Source organism: Haemaphysalis longicornis, unplaced genomic scaffold (genome assembly GCF_048455015.1).
Source record: "Haemaphysalis longicornis isolate Haplotype H1 unplaced genomic scaffold, Haemaphysalis longicornis Haplotype H1 scaffold_8, whole genome shotgun sequence".
Classification (NCBI taxonomy): Eukaryota; Metazoa; Arthropoda; class Arachnida; order Ixodida; family Ixodidae; genus Haemaphysalis; species Haemaphysalis longicornis.
In genome coordinates, this window is record NW_027526445.1 from 145,906,168 (window position 1) to 145,925,430 (window position 19,263).

The window sequence follows — 19,263 nt, forward strand, 5'->3', positions numbered from 1 at the left end:
CCGACAAGCTTACTTTGCCACAAGGCGAGTGCATTCTTCCAGCTTCTCCGCACAGCAGAGATAATTCGTTGGCTTCACAACGCGACACTGCGGCTACGCAGAAAAGCCAAACGCACAAAATAGGCGCGCGAGTACGAGAACCTCAAGCAATGAAAAACACGATGCCCCAACGAAGCTGACCATCAGCTGATCGTTCGCAGAGTCGCAACAATTCAATTTCAACGATCGCAACTGTTCTGCCTCTTGAGAAAATGAGTCTGAGCCTTACTCCACAAGGAAGGACACATCCGCTCTGCACTAAGGTAAGGAGGAGTTCGGGAAATAGGGGCACTGTGCTTTAATTCTTCAACGGCCAACGACGACGGTTGGTTGACTCCGAAGACGACGGAAATGAAAGCTCTGGGAAAAAGCGACTCTCACTCACTCTCGTGGGCTGCCTCATCGGGGGCTACAAACAACACTCTCTAGACTTCTGGTGTTGCTTCAGTCTAAAGGGTGATGCTAGGTCTAGACGCTATTGCTACAAACGGCACTAGGTGGAGGGAAGGGCGACCACGTACAGCATCTGCTTTGCTCCCCCTCCCTCCCTTCCTCCATCCCTCCCTTTCTCTCCCCCATCTCTTTCCCTCCATGTTTTCCAGTCGGACGTTGCATACAGCCCAGCCCGAACGGCGCCTCTTCTACTTCGAGTAAAGGAGGCGTTGCCCCCTTCCCCTTGGCCTTCACAGTTGCGCCATAAAGATGTTCTCCGATATGCCACCTCACTTGGCACCCTGCATCTGGTGGCAAAAGGTGCAGATGTTACGGTACTTCTAGCCTCGTCGTCAACGGTGAACGAAACGTCTAAAGCCGTTCTCATTTCCGGTCGTCATAAAGCCATCACGGCGGCAGGATAGGGTGGCGCGACGATCGCCACGAAGGGGTTGGCGGCGCGACGACGTGCGGCACAACAGCCGACTTGAGTTGCCTGCCAAAAATCCGTGTAGTGTTATGTATGCGGAATAAAATAATTAGCACGCTTTTGTTTGCTTTCCTCTACCTAAGATACACTGCTGCAATGATTCCGGCATGTGCCTTAGCAGTTTTTGAACCACTAGGTTGACGCTGCGTACGGGATCAGCTGTTACCACAGGAAATGCTACCGAATACCGAAGAATCCTTCTGCAGACGCATAATTTATTTTAACAGCAGAGCTGTTTAAGCTTTTAGTTCCGCCGTCCAGCGTTACCAGAAAAAAATACCAAGAAAAAAATGCGAGCGCCTCGTGAGGAGCTCCCGGCGTCGGCCAGTTTGACCTTCGATAGCACTCTGCCCGGCGATCGTGGCGTGATCTCTCGCGAGCTCTTCTACTCGCCAGCTCACGCGCGCTCGCGCCTGAAGTGGGCAGCACAGATGGCCGAGTTCACGCTACAGCTAGACGCCGAGTTCGCGAAGCCGGTTGCCACGGGTTCTAGCGCGTGCTAGCGCGGTGTACTCTGGGAGAGATGTGAAAATATGCGTACAAAACGATCCGGGCCTACCAGGGATGGAGAACTCGCAGCGGCAAGTTCAGAAATCCGTGTGAGGTGCATGCAGCTGAGTCTCCGACGACGGGAGAGGGGCCGCCTGCTCTGCTGTTTAATTAGGCAAGCACAAGTATTGCGAACAGCGCCAATTGCATTTTGTTACCCTTACTAATTTCCAGTTCATCCCGAAGTACATAGAAGTGCACTCATTCAAATGGGAGCGGCGTGCGCGGAGTTTATATACCTTGCAAGCGGAATACTGCACGACAATCAGCAAACGAAAGCGACTGGAGCCCCGAAAGTTGTTAGCGGGGCACCCGAAATGGGGATTGTTGCACTTCTCGCGCTTTCTAAGGTGCGTTGAGAGCCCGAGACGGAGCATGAAATTCCCACAAATGCTCCTGCGTGCGGACGGCGCGCTGCGCAATTAAGTTCCAGAAACTTTTAATGCGCACAACAACGACGTGCGGCGAAAGCACTTTCTTTCACGCATACACTAACGGTCGGTACGATGCGTCTGGCTCTACGCACGCACTGCGAGGAAAGGCGGCCCGCGACAGCGATATTGTAGCGACTTAATAATGCTGCAGGCTATTAGAAACTCCACTTCGCAGCACAGTCCGGCAACACTGCGCCAAACAACCAAGATGGTCGGCGCATGCAGGCACACCGCGCGTTAACACTATAAGGGTAATAATGTACTCAAGCAATAACGCGCTCTGCTTATGAAAACAAGGTTTAGCGCAGTAACGACAAGGACGGCGAACGGACTAGACGAGCGCTCGTACAGTCCATTCACCGTCCTTGTCGTTACTAAACCTTGTTTTCACAATCATGAACCGACTCGCCCAACAACACGTTTTTAATGAATGCGCTCTGTCTCAATGAAACACCGAGTCATGCCGTCGACCGAAGTCGTCGTTTGGCGGGAGACGACGCATGCGTGCGTGTGTGTGTGTCGGCGGCAGCGACGAATACAAAAATGGCCGCGTTTCTGTTCGCTTCGCTGCAAATGTCGACGAAAGACGATAGTCTTCCGCCCCCCGGCACGTAAATGCCTCCCTTCTCTTCTCCGACCTCATCTCACGCTCATCCCCTCCCGTCTAGCTCCCCCCCCCCCCCCCCCCCCCGACAAACACAATAAAGGTTTGCTCAAATCAATATTTCGCGCGTTCGCACTACTCGAGCTCCACCTGTTGGGACCTTTTCTTTCTATTGGATATGGGGTGCGGCCGCGAGGTCAAAGCTCGAGCTCAAGCTCTTTTATGTATTTTTTGTTCAATATTGTTTTTAACGCGTTTGTTTTATTTTCTATCGAACAAATCCACCCCCGCCTATTTTGAATTAAAAGAATACTGCTAATATGAGCTGCACTTTTCTTTTGCTTCAATTAAATGTGCCTGATGTTTTCCTAATGTTTTCAAATGTGCCTAATGATTGCTTAACGATATTGACAAGAGTGAGGATTTCGTAGCTTGCTTTGCCTTTATAATCGTCTCGTTCAAGAGTTCTTACTTTTGGCGGGATGGCTGTATCAAGGGAGGACCGTACGGACGGACAGACAGACAGAGACAGGCCAAAATTTTCTCGCTTAAGTCACCCGGGAAAGACCATCAGTGCACGTACCGATGCAGACGGGGCAGCACTCGCCGTCCGGCTTGTGCAGCCACGAGCAGTGCTGCACGTCGACGCCCTTGCAGACGTTGTCGTTGCACACGGCCACGCCGTTGCGGCACGAACAGGTGCTGCACTTGGTGTGCCACGTGTCGCCGTTCTTGTACGTCTCCTTGCCCACGTGACACACACGGTCTCCGCTCGCTGCGTGCGCACACAAACAAACACAACACGAGGCTCGTTTTACAAGCACTCCCTGCACAAGCACTGGCGCTACGTACAGTCGTCCAGCGTCTTAGCTGGAATAACGCCTTACCCCCTTATCGTCTTCTCCTGCCTTGGCGCAAGGTGATTTACTCACAACTGCTGCCTTTCCCGGAAGTTTAAGGGGGAACTTCAGTCTTCACATTCGTTTGAACAGTTTTTCAGCAGAATTTTTTATATATTCTGCGCTAAAGTCGAATCTGCTGTACCAGCTAACCGTGTGGACGACCGTACCCTGTGCATCAACAAGCCCACCCCAACGCCACATCTAAACCTTGTCTATAGGCCACGTACAGTCTGGAATAGAGCGCTTTTTACCGGGCCAGTGAACCGACCCGTGGTATGCGGCACCAGGTACAGACGACCGACGCCTCTGCGCATGCGCAAATGAACCGACGCCGGGTTGTTCGCAACAAGAATTTCATCGACCGCGCACCGGGTGCTATTTTTTTTTTAACTTTGGTGTTTAAGGCGCTGCAGCCAGCTACACCTCGCCTACAAGGCACGCCGTACTGGAGGACTACGGATTCGTTATGACAACCTTGGGAGCTTTAGCGTGAGCCGAAATCTCGACACACGGCCGTTTTCGCTTTTCTCCGCCATTCGAAAAGCGGCCACAGCCGCATACCCGCGTCCTTGAACTCAGCAAGCAGAATATACGACTGCCGCGGCTTCATCGGTCTGTTATAAATGTACGATAAATTAAGATGAGAAGATTAGATCAAGAAGTTTGCGGGGATAAGTTGGTCGCAGTGAGCACAGGACCGGGATCATTGGAGATCTATGGGAGAGGCCTTTGCCCTGCAGTGGGCGTATACAGGCTGATGATGATGATGAAGATGATGAAATTAAGATATTCCCTCTTTTGATCACAGGCCCCAAAAAACATACACAAGAATGCGCGCTAAGAGAGTACTTAAAAATTCCACATTTTGCACGGGAGTTCTTTATTCGAGATATAGCTTTAAACAATGCCCAGAACCGAACGGCTCATGCGTGTAGAAAGTTAACGCGTACGCCAGAAAACTTAAGGAGCACTTTTAAAGGCTTATGTATAGACTAAACGTTTGCCACTTGATCTTTCTATCAGAGGAGGAATCCGGGCTCAGCGATTAACATATGCCTGCGAACTCTTAAAGGAGCACTGACACCAATTTTCGGCGTTAATATTATTGCACAGTTCGCTTCCTTCACTAAACAGAATACCCTGGCTGAAATATGAGCAGCCGGCGACGCGAAGAACATAGTTCAATTGGATCGCATTTATCGCGCCGACGGAGCAGCGCGCGGAGCGGCACTCAGCAAATGGACATCAGCGTGACATCACCCCAGGAGAGGAAAAATAAGTGACGCGACAGCGCTCGCCAAAAACTCGTGACGTCACTTCACACGCGCGGCCCCACGAGCGGCGAGCGGGCGCAGCACCCTCTCTAGCGGGCGCCGGTGACGTCCGCACAAAGCGGTGAGGTCAAACCGGGAGGCTGTCATATGCGCCGTTCGGGATGAAAGCGCGGGAATTTGAAACGACCGATTTTCAGGCCGTTCAATGTAATTAACTATCGCGCGCTGAAGTATTTGAAGTGCTGTTTCAGGTTCGCCAGACCATTAGGAACCGATAAAAGCAATAAAAGTGTAACATAAAATTTTCGTGTCAGTGCTCCTTTAAAGCGTTAGTTCTATTCAGCCAACCGACAGCAGCAACCAAGTAGAGTAAACCCTCCTTGCTGCTAAATCAATTCATTCAAAGTTTTTATGGTCCCAGCGCAGAAAAAAACCCATAAATCCCAGCTTATAAAATACCGTTCATAAAGACGTCGATTTCCCGTCCCAAGGACATCGTGTAAGCAGGGTTTAGAGTATACCGTATTTGCAAGATTCTAACGCGCACCCTCGCTAAAAGCAGCTTTAAAATTTGTGTGAGCGTTCCAATCAGGCTCGAAACTGAAATCGGCTTTCAGTGTTCCCCGATTTAGTTTCAATGCCAACAGGAGCTGCATAAGCAAGTTTATAAAGCACAAGGAATTTTTGCTGCCACAGTTACGTGCATCAAATATAACGTCTTCTCAGGGTACGTCGTGTCATGCCTTTAACACCTGCGCGGCAGAATCGGCGTGAAATTATTTATTCGAATTTTCATAAGTAAACAAACCTGCGCTTTATATTTGCGCGGCGCGTTACAATCGTGAAAATACGGTATGCCGGTTGATCCGTATGTCCACGTCGTCCGTCAGGAACAAGATAGCACAAACACGATTCTGTTACGTCACAGAGATCGCCGTAAAGTGGCTGAGGAGGTGACACTGCCTTATCTGCTTTCTTAAGTACCCCTATTATCTGTTTAAAGTTTGCGATAAAATTGGTATCATTGTTATGGTGACAAAACAGTCTATTTAACGAACCAAATTTCGCTTTGCTTTCACTGCCTTTTTGAGGACTAGCATAAAATCGGATAGTGAAGCCACCATTGCATCCTGGATTTCCCGCGCTACTTGAACGAAGTTATACCGTAATCCACCGACTCCTTCGGGTAAATTAAACAGGGGCGTTCCCAGTCCCCCAACCTGCAGGACGCCAAGCACGCTCAAAGAAAGCGAAGGCCGGAGTCATAATTAACCCGCTAACCACGTACTGCTTCCCCGAGCGTTACGCCGACCGGCACTCGGTAACTCGACACTCCTAAGTTCTCCAGCCGAGTTCTTTCGAAACGAATCATTACAGAGATAAACAAGAGCCCGCACAACTTTCCCCGCCGCTGCCTACATTCTTAATGCCGCCTATAGCTCCATTTATGGTTATCTCCACAAACCCGGTTATAGCTCACCTAAGACCGGTTACCACTCGGAGACATTAGCGGCAATAATTATTATCGATGGGCACCTTCCTGGCAACTACACAGGGTGACTCTGTTTGTTTAACTTTTTTCCTTTCTGTCAGTCGTACCTCCCACACGCATTAGTCCAATAATTGCCCCTGGAATAAGCCCAAGTTGCCTTTCTGCGCCCGTGCTCTTCCTTGGTAAAGCTCGACCGACTCGTATTACGGCATAAAGTACCCACCCCCCTTAGCTTCAAGGATACAATATTGCCGCGAACCATGGCTTATGATTTGTTAATTTATATTTGTTTTTTACCGGCGCGTTGCCGCGCCCAGCTATAGTGTTGCAAGCGAAGCGCGCGTTTCTGACTAGTTTCGCATGTCGCACCGGCACTTCTGTGTAATACAAAAAGGCTGTAGCTTGCGGTCACTTGTTCTCGATTGATCGACAATGTTCTCGGTCTAATTCGAGGTTTCTAGACACTAGGGCTCTCGAGATAAATGCGTGGCGAACAAACGCCGCGGCATTCGATTCGTCGACGTTCGACTGCGAGCGTCACTTCGCTGACTGCTTCTAACACCGTAAAAAGGTAATGAAGACAAAATTCAACTTCATTTAACTTGAAAGAACTGGTCTTTGTAACCTACAAACCTCCATTTCGGCCACGAAAGGGGTTTTTTAACAAAAAAAAAAGTAGGAATGATTTAAGAACTTCCAAATTTCGCGCTGCAGTGACGTAATATGGGCAGGGGTGACGTAATAAGGGCCAGAACTTGAAGGATAGTTACCAGTGTGTCAGCTGCACGTTTGCATTCAAGAGCGGCAATGAAACAGAACTGGAGGCCCCACTACAAATCGCCCACTCGTGTTCCTGTGCAGTGACTAATTAGGTCGGCGTCCGCCAATCGCGCGGACAAGATTCTGTGACGTCATAGAAAAATTGCGGGAAAGCGGCATGGGAGGCGCCACTGCAAGTTGACGTTTTCTTTCATATCTCGATTGTTCTCCTAAAGTTGGCGATAAAATCAGTATCGTAGTGATCGGGGCAAAGGTGCGTTTTTCAAAACACTCTCGAACCAAACATGTATTTCGTCTTCACGGTCCCTTTGATGATTGCCGCGGGCGGAAGTTCGCTCCAATAAGCATTAGTTATTGCAACGACCCGGCGTCGTTATTGGCTGCCTGACAATACAGCGAAGCAGGCGTATACAACAAGCACGCCGAGAATTCCAAACGCCCCCAGAACGTAATTGCACTTTTGGCTAAGCTGCATTCGCTGCACGTGGCCGTTTAGTGTTCGCCGCTGCCTGCACGGCCTACAACGAGACAGCTGCCAAAGCCGGGTATTTATGGAGACGGCGCGAAATAAAAGGAGATAGCTGCTTCCGCTCGGCTGACGTGATAAGAGCGCGGGTTGCGCGCCAAATGAGCCTTGGTCTCGTCGCGAAACAATGCACCGTGTCTCTCTCGTCTTCCGCCACAACAATACAACTGCCCGTTCCATCACGCAATTGCGGCTAATCGCGTGTCAGTCTCCTCTTCTGGGTGGCTTATCGCGAGAGCGCGAGCGACGCGGGAAGACTGCGATTCAGAGTTGGCTTTTCTTTGTTTTAGTTTTTTTTATGTACGAAAACTAAAATTTAACTCGTCTAGGCTGAAAATTTTAATCTTCTAATTGGTGCGTTATGAAATGAGAGCGAGAGAGATGAACAAAAAAGCACCGCGCTTAAATCAAAATTTCAGAACTCCTCTCCAAACGTCTGCGTTCACAAGAGTGAAATATCTGGGGCTCTATCTACCTGCTGCCATCCCAAACGTAGATAAAAAAAAAGAAAATTGTTTTACAGAGATACTGGTTTTAGGGGCATATAGCTTCAGATCCGTGAAGGGAAATTGATGTTTGTTAATCACCGCTCTTCGAGTGCACCCAACCCCTGGCGGTCAGTAGACGAAGCTAGCTTATATAGGAATCGCGAAACTCAATGCTCGGGCCGCTGTGCTTGCAAGTCATATCCCGTTTATACCCGGCTATACCGACAGAAATGATTGATAGTCTGCTATATGAACTCGAATTTTCTGTTTAGCACTCGGACATTCTAACCAACGTTTAGTACATTAGTGCACTGGGATACCTTATTGTAACAAGTATTGCCATTGGAAGGTATTACTTTTTTGGCGCATTTCTGAAATGTTCTAGACGCGCAAGACATCAGAAGGTGGTAGCGCAGGCTAAACAAACACGGAACCTAAAAAAAGAGAGTGAAAAAAAAAAAAAAGACCCAAGACAAAAAAAAAAAAAAAAGACACGGGAACGCATGGTTCAATGAATCGATATTGGCACCCTCTTCGTATCGGGATGATGGCACTATACTATACTAGCCCCTATACTTCCCACAGCCCCTAAACATTTGCATGAAATATACAATTTTCACTGAAGCACCGCTAAGCGACAGATTTAAGTAATTCAGGTTTTGTTCCTAACTTTTCTACGTCATGCTCTAGAAATTTCGGCGCATGCGCAGAGGTGGGTACAACGTTAAAGTTTCTGTAAGCGGACAATCTCGTGGAAGTGCAAGCTCAAGAGCCTCTGGCCGGCATCGCCGCCAAGCAGCTCTGACGACGTCATGCGCGCGACGATGGCGTCGCGAAGACGTCATCAGCGAGTGCGCGGGCACTGAAACGCTCCGCTCCTTACCTGGGACACATTCGTAAGAGTCGCAGCAGGAGCCCGGCTTGCGATTTCCGGTCTTCACGAGGCGACGCACCTCGTCGGGCTGGCAGTCCTTGCCAAGGCAGTCGTTGGGCAAGCACGCACACCTGCGCAGTAGAGAGGGAGAGAGTGTGACGAGTTGTTTCTCCATCCATCTATAACGCCTTAACTACTCCACGCAAGACACTTCACAGACGCACAAACTTTGAAGACAATGCTCGCATTGTTTACCGATGGTATGAAGAGTCGCTGAAAGTACGAGCACACCCGTACGTTCAGTTCTGAACGTTACGGATAAGTTTAACCCAGTACTGGAGGGACATCTTTTTGGAAGGATGCCATTTTCAGAGTTCGAAACTCTGGACTCGTCAGCGAAGCGCTTGGAGGTGAAAACTGCCCTACAATTTGTTCTTCCCCCTTTTTGCGTTTCATCGTTGAAGCCTGTTCGTTGAACCATGTTGAATTTAACGGGCAAGACGCGATCACCACGCGGGACGTACAACTTCAAGTAGCGCCTTTAGTGCGACGACAGGCAGCGAAAGGGCGTTGACACGGGACAGTCGACCTCGCTATAAAAATGAAGTACAGGCAGCGAGTCTCTCCAGTCGTCACAAACATTGCGAACTTGTGTCACCATCTAACACGAGAATTCACCCACAGTACTTCACGGCTATTGGCAACGGAAACCGAAACTATACGCATATTTAACCTTTTCGCCCTAGAGGGAGCCATTTCATCATTGGGTTGTGCTGATTCTGGTTTAGTTTGCGCAGTCGACAGGACGAACTCACTGCGCATGCGCAGCATACACGAGAACATGCCAAAGTATTACCAACACTTAATGCATGGAAAGGCGCATATCTGGGGATAAATACCACGACAAGCGTCGTTTACGGCTTTCTGACGCATTTTGGACCTATGGCGGCTTCGTTTTTTTATTATTATTGTACTCTTCGTGTTGGTAGCGCCACAAAATATGGAGCTCACGAGCTCGACACCTTTACTCCCCTAACAAGTATTTCAACAACGCGCGTCGCGACAGAGTAAAAAAATTGGGCCGATCTCCCCGCGAGGGGGACTCGAGTAAATGCGTCGCATAGGGGGTGGGTGTATTGCGTTAACGTTTAGTGTTTGGGGAGTTGGTGGTAGTGAATGCGTTGTATCAGCAGCTTCTTGACGTAGTTTGAATGAGTCAAGGATATAAGGCGCGTTCGTAGCCTCCCATTCTGTATCGGCTTTGTGGCGCAGTGGGTAGAGCACTATGTACATTGCGTTCCGCCCGCAGAGTCGAGGGATCGAAACCAGGCGCCGGATAGTATTTTTTTTATATAGTGTAGGGAGGGGTGCGGACAACGACAGTGCGGACTACGACGGACGTCAACGCGGGTGACATCGTGAGTTACTGAAATGCTCTGCATTTAAAAGCAGAGCTCAAGAACTCTACACCTTTATTCCTCTAATGAGCGTTTGAACAACGCACATCGCGATAGAGTCAACTACTGCGGCGTTCCAACGCCGCTTCCCTCAGACCTTCCCCCCTCCCGCTCTTCTACCCCGTTCGTTGACAGCGCAAGATTAAATTGCGCGCGCAAGAAAATAAACACAGAGGCAACGGCGGCGGCCTTGCCCTGGCGTCCTTCAAGGTCGCCCGCCAGAAGTGGTCCCGCCGCCGCTGCCGCCGCTCCTCGACGGGGCCAGTGGCACCACCTACCCACCCGAAATGTGGGGCGATGCCGGCGCGATATTGTGCGTGCCCGGGCGCCGTGGAAGTCCGCGAGCGCGCTCACACCGGACAGGCCAGGTATTCTCGGGCACGCTTCGACGATGGAACTAGTTCTCGCGCGGCGAGTATTGGAGACCGAAAGATGAGGAGGAGGGAGGAATGCGCGGGGCAAGAGACAGGCACCCGGCCTTCGGCGCCGCCTCAAGCGTATGCCGCACGTATGCCGGAGGTCGTAAACAGAGTTCCGCCCACAACTGAGTAGCAAGAGCGGAACGATATCCGAGAAATTGGCGGGTAATTTCGAGTTGATTGGTTTCGGGTTACGCATTTTTCTCACGCCTTAGTTTGTTTTTTCGTGAGACCTTCCGGCGCTTGACTGCGCCTTCGTGTTGACAATCGTGCGTGAGAGAAAGAGACGTCATAAACGAGTAAGACGTTAAAAGGTACGATGGCGACATCGAGCACGGACTCTGAATCGAGCACGGACGGCTGAACGTCGTCTCCAGTCGTGGCAGTGCGGCGTTTAGATGCAGCAACACAGCTGTCGCAAAATCGGAAACGGACCTATCGAGTCCGAGCAGGTTCTCGTAACAACTGAGCGAGCGCACGGAACTGATCCCGATTCGTTCCCGAGTCCAAAGAAAGTTATAAGGCTATCGTGTCCCCGGTTACCGGATGATCGATCGGATAATAGTAGACTTCTCTGTGACGTCATCATTTGATAAGATATCGATGTGCACAACTTTATTTTCTTGTCAACGACGGAGGAAACTAAGACTCACGCCCCTGAAGCAGCTTCACTGAAAAAAAAAAAAAAAAGGAGAGAGAAAAAGGCGTGGTATAATAAAGTTTGACTGCAGTTCATTCCCCCTGGTCCCGCGACATCACGCGCGACCCCAATCGCGCAATCACTGCCGGGTATCGCGAGCCCCCATCAACGCCTCCTTATACATAAACGGCACGCACGCTGGAATCCGGATTCCCACGGGACACTCTTTTCCGGTTACCTTTAAAGGGGCCACGAAGGCAAAATGCAACTTCGTTCAATATGAAGAAACTGGCACCCGGATACTCACTGGGCTTCATTCTGACCACGACAGATGTTTTTTTAGGGGCGAAGACCCTTCGGGACTGGGGCTGTTGGCGTCTCCTGTCGTCGCCGTCGTCGTTCGTCTCATGTAGTCACGGTACTAAAACGCCGGGACACTCGTTTACGCCTCGCGGTAGAGAGCTTCGTGCTTCAAAGACGAGAGACTTTTACAGCAAAGCTGTACACCTCTACCCCAAAAAGGTTTCATCTCCGTTGGCAAAAACGCCAAAGCGCCAAGAATACAGTTATACACTGCATGCTTCGCCCCATCACCAGGTTTCACGTTAGTGGAGATGGCCTGGGATTTTTAACCCAAAGCGCAAAAAGTATTGAAGAACGTTTAAATTTAGCGCCGCAGCGACGTGATATGGGTAGGAGTGATGTAATATCGGCCAGCACTAAAGTAAAAGTTATCAGCGTGTAACTGAGCGTTAGCATTCAAGTGATACGATCAAAGCAAACTAGCCCAGTTATGTTTCTTGGCGTTGGCTTAAGTGGGCGGCCACCGATCGCACAAACAAGATTCTGTGACGTCATACAAAGTTGCCGGAAAGCGGCTGGGCAGTCGTCACTGCTTCATATGTTTTTTTTTTTAATATCCAGATTATTCTTTTGAAGCTTACAATGAAAGCGGTATCGTTGTTATTGGGACAAAGCAATTGTTTTAATGCTCAAAATTAGTATATTGTCTTCATTGCCCTTTAAAGGGACTCTACAACACCTCCGATAAACGCTTTCACTCTTTTCTTCGCGTCTGAAAGCATTGAGTAAGCTGTAGTTATCGCCAGCACGGAGCGGCACTGCGCGATTTGTTCGTCGCAGCAGATCCGCCTTCCGCTTCTACTTTTGTGTTGCGGCTTTTTCTTTAAGTGGCTACCGAATGCGCTTACTGCTGCAACTGACAGGAAGCCGGCCAACAGCCGCTACACCGCTGTAATGACGTCATTCGAGCGCTCGATGAACGCCAAGACTGGGAAAGAAAGGAAAATCTTTTGGACAAGTTTGTAAGTTATCTGATGGGCACAGCGCAGTATTTTTTGGCTGAGGTACTTAGGGACACGCCAATATGAGTGCTGGAGGTGTTGGTTGACTACGTTCTGAAAGCATCTATGATTTTGAAACAAGTTGAAAAAAAAAATGTTGCAGGGTCAGTCCTTCAACTTTGGATAGGACTGACTTTGGATAGGACTGACAGGTTTGGATAGTCCTTCAACTTTGGATAGGACGACCTTCGCAGGTTCTGTGACAGTTGCAAGCAGCAACTGTCACAGAACCTGCGATCGACGGCGCTGCTTCAAGTTAATAAAGCGCTAATCGACGGTTTCGCTGGGACGTGTTTAGCCGGGTCTCGCATAATAATTTAGGGAGGGATGTCCGCAGTTATCATGCCCGCTAAGTCCGCGAAGGGGCATTTGTCGTAGGGAAGCCTTCGGCGACCTGTAAAGACCGAGCTTTTTATGTATAGTGCTCATACGCATAAAGACAAGACTGCTTGAGTTAAGAACTGCGTCGAACAGAGGCGAGATAAAAGTCGAACGAAAACAATATCTAAAGAAAAGCTGTCACGCAAGGTCTTACGACAGTAAATGCGGCACGTAAGAAAGCCTAGGAAGATTCAGCGTAAGTGCTACGGATGCTTAGCACTGTGCGTGTGTGCGTGCGTGTGTGTTTGTGTTTTTGGAGCGTTATGTTTGAGCCATGCGTCAGCTTCCCGATTCTTGCTGGCTTGTAATTACTGTGTACTATAGCGCAAAAAGGTTAGTCGTCTACAGCCATTTTGCTTTCTTAGAGCGCAATCTGCAAATGAGGGACGTGTACTGAGTACTCTAGCTGCACACTAACGTGCGTGCACGACGCAAGCCTGTAAAGGGTGCTTCACTGCAAGTGCAGTGTTAATGAGAGAAAGCCAACTTCATAAAAGCGGACGTGGAGCCTGTAAAGGGTACTTCAGTGCAGGCGTATTCTTAGTGAGGGAAAGCCAACTTCATAAAAGTGGACGTAAAGTCCGTAAAACGCTTGTCAATAACACAGATTTCGTACTTTCAGCCTTATCCGGCCTCGCCCGAGTGGGATTTGAAGAAAATTACTGTGGTGTTATAATATCTAAGCCTTTGTCTCCAACATGTTTGTACACAGTATGCTTCGGGGCTGTTCAGACGTAACTAGTTGAAGTTGAAATCGCTGTTATGGACAAGCGTTTTGTACGTGATCGGTGCTAAACGCAAAACAAAATGAAGTGTTTTCGGAACACTTCGACGCAAAACTAGTTTAATTGTTAACAGACAGAACACTGCAGTTGTTTTAAAGCCCATCTCTAATGCAGAAAAACGAGCACTCAATAGCGACATCAGTGGCTGCAGGCGGCGGATGTGTACGCATGTCACAAAACGCATGCCCCGAAAACGGATTTATAAAAAACCCCTTTGAGATACGGTAAACTATGCCCTCGCGACGAACAAAAAAAATCCCGCTTTGCGAGGATTTCGACAATGAATGAACCGAGGCAGGGCTGTCAAGAACAGCCGGCCAATCAGCAGCTGTTGCTGGTGGTTACGCAGTATACGCTCCACGCAGAAAATGCCGTAGTTATTTTAGACGCGAAGCATCTCATGCTCGGGGCTGTGTCCCTCCCTCCCTCGTTGTTGTCCGCCGTCCGCACTCTACTGCGTATGCGCGTCTCTTCAGCCCCGTCAGCGCAGTCCACTATAAAAAGAAATAGTTAGGCGGCGCCCGGTTTCGATCCCACGACTCTCCGGCCGCAACGGGAGGTACGCGGCGCTCTTCCCACTGCGCTACAAACCGAGACGGGAGCGTGTGCTACGAACGCGCCTTACGTCCTTCACTCATTCAAACTACATCAAGAAGCTACTGATACAACGAAGGCACGCGAAGCTGAACGACAACGGAAACGATGAACTGAAAACTAATGGTAACTTCAGTCGACCCCATGGCTGCTTCGCATACTACTCAGGGTTCCCGTACGGGGAGATGGTGTAAGTTTTTTACATAAAGTCATGGACACATGAAATTCGAACACGAAAATATCAAGCAGAACACACATAACTGCAAAACTACTGTTCGTGGAGATCAAACGATTGCACGCTATTGGTACATTTGGAAAACCACATTTCTCCAATTTTGTTACTGTAATTAAGCCACGCGTAATTTTGACTTGCACGGAAAGGCATCGCGCGATTTGTGTGTTCTCATTAATGTTCTCGTGTTCGCATTTCGTTTGTCAATGACCGTACTTAAACTGTACTTCAATTGCGCAAAAACTAACGAAGACTGGAGAGAGACGACACGCGACAATTGAAGTACATCATGGATTACCAACTCGACCAATCCTACAGCCTACTAACGTACTTATACGCTTCAGTACCTGTTATTTCCCGTTTTTAAAATCAACTTTCAGAAAGTGCCACTTATACGTGTTACTTTGTTATTAAATGGGGTGAAAATGCGAACAGTAGGCCATCCGAGGCCGCGGTCATGTGACGGGCAAAAAAAGGACGGAAATAAAAGAGCGAAAATCGTAGCGACCCCTCCTAAATCGCAATTTTTTCGTTCACTAAGGGTAAAGTATTCGTGAAGGCATGCCTCATTGTCTCCTTGTTTCTAGGCTCATCTTTTTTGTTTAATTAATAATGTATGACCGAACGAACTTAGAAAAACTAATTAACAGCAGAATTAATACCCCTCAGTTTCGTCATTAATCAGACCTGCCATTTGACTTTAAAAAAATGTTTATGCTTCCCCAGCTTGCCTACAGTCGAAAAAAAAAAAGAAAAACCAACTCACGCATATTACGGAACAAGTTTGAATGTTTGTACACGTACCCTTTCACGGTCGATACAAGAGCCCCGCGTACACGAAGCACCCTTTACGACGAAATCGCCGTATTCCACATCTCGCATTATTCTAGGTTTTCCCCTGCACCAAACTGCAATGTAAGGAGAGTAAATAATTAACAGAATCGACAGTTGGGCTAGTTGGTATGCGTCCATCCTAAACAGCGCTTGACAACACGACGACGAGGAAGAGGGAACTCAAGACGGCGCTGACTCGCAAATAAATCTTTACTCGGAAGAAAACATACATATATACAATCATACACCACACGTGTCTCTAAATGTCATCACTACGCAGCGGTGCGCCGGCAATCTTATCGTAGCCCACTCCCCCCAACCCCCCCCCCCCCTTCCAAGAAAAAAGGACACGTATACTATGGCGCCATAATGACGAGTTAACAAGAGAGTTGGTGAAAGCGTTTTATATAAGAAAAAGTGAAGGAAAGTGCATCAGCCATGCCTCTGTGACACTATGCGATAAGGAATTTGTTTTCCTGTCAAAGACCATGCCTTAGGTTGCTGTGTTTTGTTTTGGGGAAGAGTGGGCTACGATAAGATTGTTTGACGCACCGCTGTGTGGTGATGACGTGTAGCGACACGTGTAATGTGTGATTGTATATATGTGTGTTTTCTGCAGAATAAAGATTTAATTGAGAGACAGCGCCGTCTAGTGTCCCCTCTTCCTGGTCATCGTGTTGTCAAGCGCTGTTTAGGATGGAGTGAATAATCATCAGTTTTAACGAAGTACCCCATATTACGAAGTCAGTTCCTTTCTCGGTGACGTCACTATAACAAGAGTGCGCAGTATTTTTGTTTAACAAATGCCGCATAATAACCTGCTAATACCACGCTACCGTCACGTTCATTACATCCGGGATAAACAGCACTCCGCCTTTATTGCCCCGCACGCAATGACTTATGGAGCCCGCTGAATAAGTATATATACCACGTAACGCCTCAGCCGAGGTGTCAACGCCCCGGCGCACACGTCCACGACGACAGAAGGACGGGAGCGGCATCTTGATATCGAGCGTTCTCTGCCACCTTTATTACTATAGCAGGGAGACGGCGAGGCACGCAGAGCGATGGTGGGACGAGATTGTCTATTTGTATACAGGAGCAAACCCGCATCATATAGCGGCGACCCGGACCAGTCGTTCCTGCGAAGTCGGCACTAGCATTTGAGCCCGGCTGCTTCCTTCATTTCGGAGGAAGTACGCCTCCGTGCCCCCATCGGAAGGCGATCGTGTGCATCCACATTACCAATCACCACGGAGAACAGAAAGCCTGCTCGGGAGCGTTGGAGGTGTCATCTTTTCAATCCGCTGCCAGAGTCACACGAGGTCGGAAACGCACAGCATTAAGCGTCGTCTGAGGCGGCGGTCAGCATCCCCGGGAGAGAGAGGAGGAAGCGTTCAGGCCTTGTTACCTTGACGGTGTTGGGTGGGCCCCCACGTCGAGGAATGTTATACACGATGCTGTGGGCTTAGAAACATCGTTCGCGTATCATCCGCCTGCGGGAGTATATGTATGCGGGTGCTCTATGGCGTGTAGCTGACGCGCCCCCCCAAAATGCTCCGTCAAAATTTGTTTTTCGCTCTCATTTTTGGTTGCGTCTCGTACATTGGCCGCTTGAATTTTGTGTTGTTGCGCTTTCGATATGACACAACCCCGCCGCTTCACCAACAGGATATATAATACACCGGCGAGGCCGGAGATATAGGACGGAGGGCGGGGGGGGCAATAAATAAAAGGACGAGAAGCAAACACACAGAGAAATGGCTATAAACAGCACAGGAGGCCATGCAGAGAGAGGAATGCGGCATATCGCTCTCATGTGAGCGCGGTGAGCTATCTGTTGGAGCCATAGAGCGCTTGTCCCCCATGTCGGCTTAATGCTCCTTCGTTTTTTGGACGCCGCCGCGTGGGCTGGGAACGACATTTTTCTTCAAACCACGGACAGCGAGATTCTTCTTACCAGCGTGTATTTCCTTTATCTCCCCCCCCCCCCCCTTTTTTTTTTTTCGTTTTCTGAACTTAAAATATTTATTTGCTTTCACAAGCTATAGAGTACGTTACACAAGGCCGGCGCTCTACGTGTTTTGCGCAGAGATCCCCCGCGGTGTCTCACGGGCCACGTTCGAACACGCTTAACACGCCTAAGCAACCGTGGTCTTTGAAGTATGCCGTACTTCGGGCTCATGATTGATCTGAACAACCTGGGGTTCTTCAAAGTGACGTTAATATTGTGCCGACTGGCCTCTTCCGTTGTTTCCTCTTGTATTTTTTTTTTTTTTCAAAAGTCGCGGCCTTGCCTGGAACCAAGCGACACAGAGGCTATACGAACCACCGTTAGCTGCCATATACGCTCCGCAGTGAGCTATCAGTGACCGCCTTCTTGTGGAACTGAGCGGAAGGTATTCGAGATAAGGTAGTAAGGTATATTTACTGCTATACTTACGAATTCGCAGATTCGACTCCCAAAAGCGGCGGCAACCGAGGCGGACAAATACAAGAACTCCCGTGTAACTTATGTGCGCAAGTCTGGCTGAAGTTTACAGGGCGCCAGGTGGTCCCTACAAATTGTGATCCTTTGAACGGCGGCGCACCTACCGCAGAGCGTAGGCGCCGTAAATGTCCCCCAAAAATCGATTCGTACTTACGACTGGAGCCAAATGTGCACGAAAATAAAAAATTCCCCCGCACCTCCCCGAGGGGGATTGTGAGGATGCAGAAATGCGAACGTCGAACGCAACGTCCTCGGGTACCATGCGAGGAAGGCACCGCATAACCTTCGATACGTCGATGGGCACGTTCACCGCCTGTCCCTTGATTCCAAACTGCCCGTTGTTTCGAGTCAGCCGCCTGATGCTCATGAGGGGGAGTCGAGGCGCGATGAGCCGCTCTTCGACCGGGTTCAGATCGGGAAGATGCGCCGGCCGAGGAGGATAACGGTAGCCAAAACTCACGCAGCCCTCCTCTTCGCAGCTTTGTCTTCTTCTCCTTCTTCTTCTTCAGCGGTTCCCCTACGGGAAGATGACGATGGTGGTTGAAAGCGAAGCTATCTCGTGATGGATTGTTTGGTTGGCCAATCCCTAGGGGCATCATGCCACAATCATCATCAGACGCGCTGCGGACGCCGGCCAAGGGACGCACGACAACCCCCGACTATAATGCATTTCTGCATAAAAAGCATTCCAGTACGACACCTCGGTGAGAGCTAAATAACCGTGCAAGTAGTATTTTGCTTATTAGCCCACGCACGCACCCGCTCATTAGGGCAGTGAAAACGGTGCGAACACGCGACGAGCTTCCTCGGCAGCTAGTTTGAAACAAATTTTTCCTGTTTTTTTTCCTCAGTTTTCTGGAAAATAATGCAAAAAATGGGACGTGGAAAGCTCCCCGTGTATTTTTTTTAGCCACCAACAGCTCTAAATCCCTTGTTGGCGACCGCAGCAAATACCTCTTGAAGTCTCTGCTTCGCTTTTGTTGAGATTTTCTTTAATTAATGTAGCAGGAGAATGCGATTATTGCTGCAACCGAAAGTAAACCGGGCAATAACCGCGATATTGCTTGCATGGCGTCCAAAAAGAAATACGAGAAACCGAGAAATGAATTTAGAACGAATAAGTGATCTAACTGCCCATACCACTAATATTTCACCCGAGTATTTCGTGGCCACCTAATCCAA

The 19,263-nt window shown here is 49.2% G+C and overlaps 1 protein-coding gene across 4 annotated transcripts in view; it reads right to left on the reverse strand.

The window, feature by feature from the left end:
• LOC144149558 (cysteine-rich motor neuron 1 protein-like) overlaps positions 1 to 19,263 on the reverse strand; it is a 241,271-nt gene that overhangs the window by 15,304 nt on the left and 206,704 nt on the right. For all 4 annotated transcript variants that reach the window (XM_077681195.1, XM_077681194.1, XM_077681192.1 and 1 more), the window contains exons 3-4: positions 8,894 to 9,015; positions 3,132 to 3,323 (exon numbers count right to left, since the gene is read on the reverse strand). In XM_077681195.1, the coding sequence (XP_077537321.1) occupies positions 3,132 to 3,323; positions 8,894 to 9,015 (314 nt within the window). The remainder of the gene's footprint in view (positions 1 to 3,131; positions 3,324 to 8,893; positions 9,016 to 19,263) is intronic.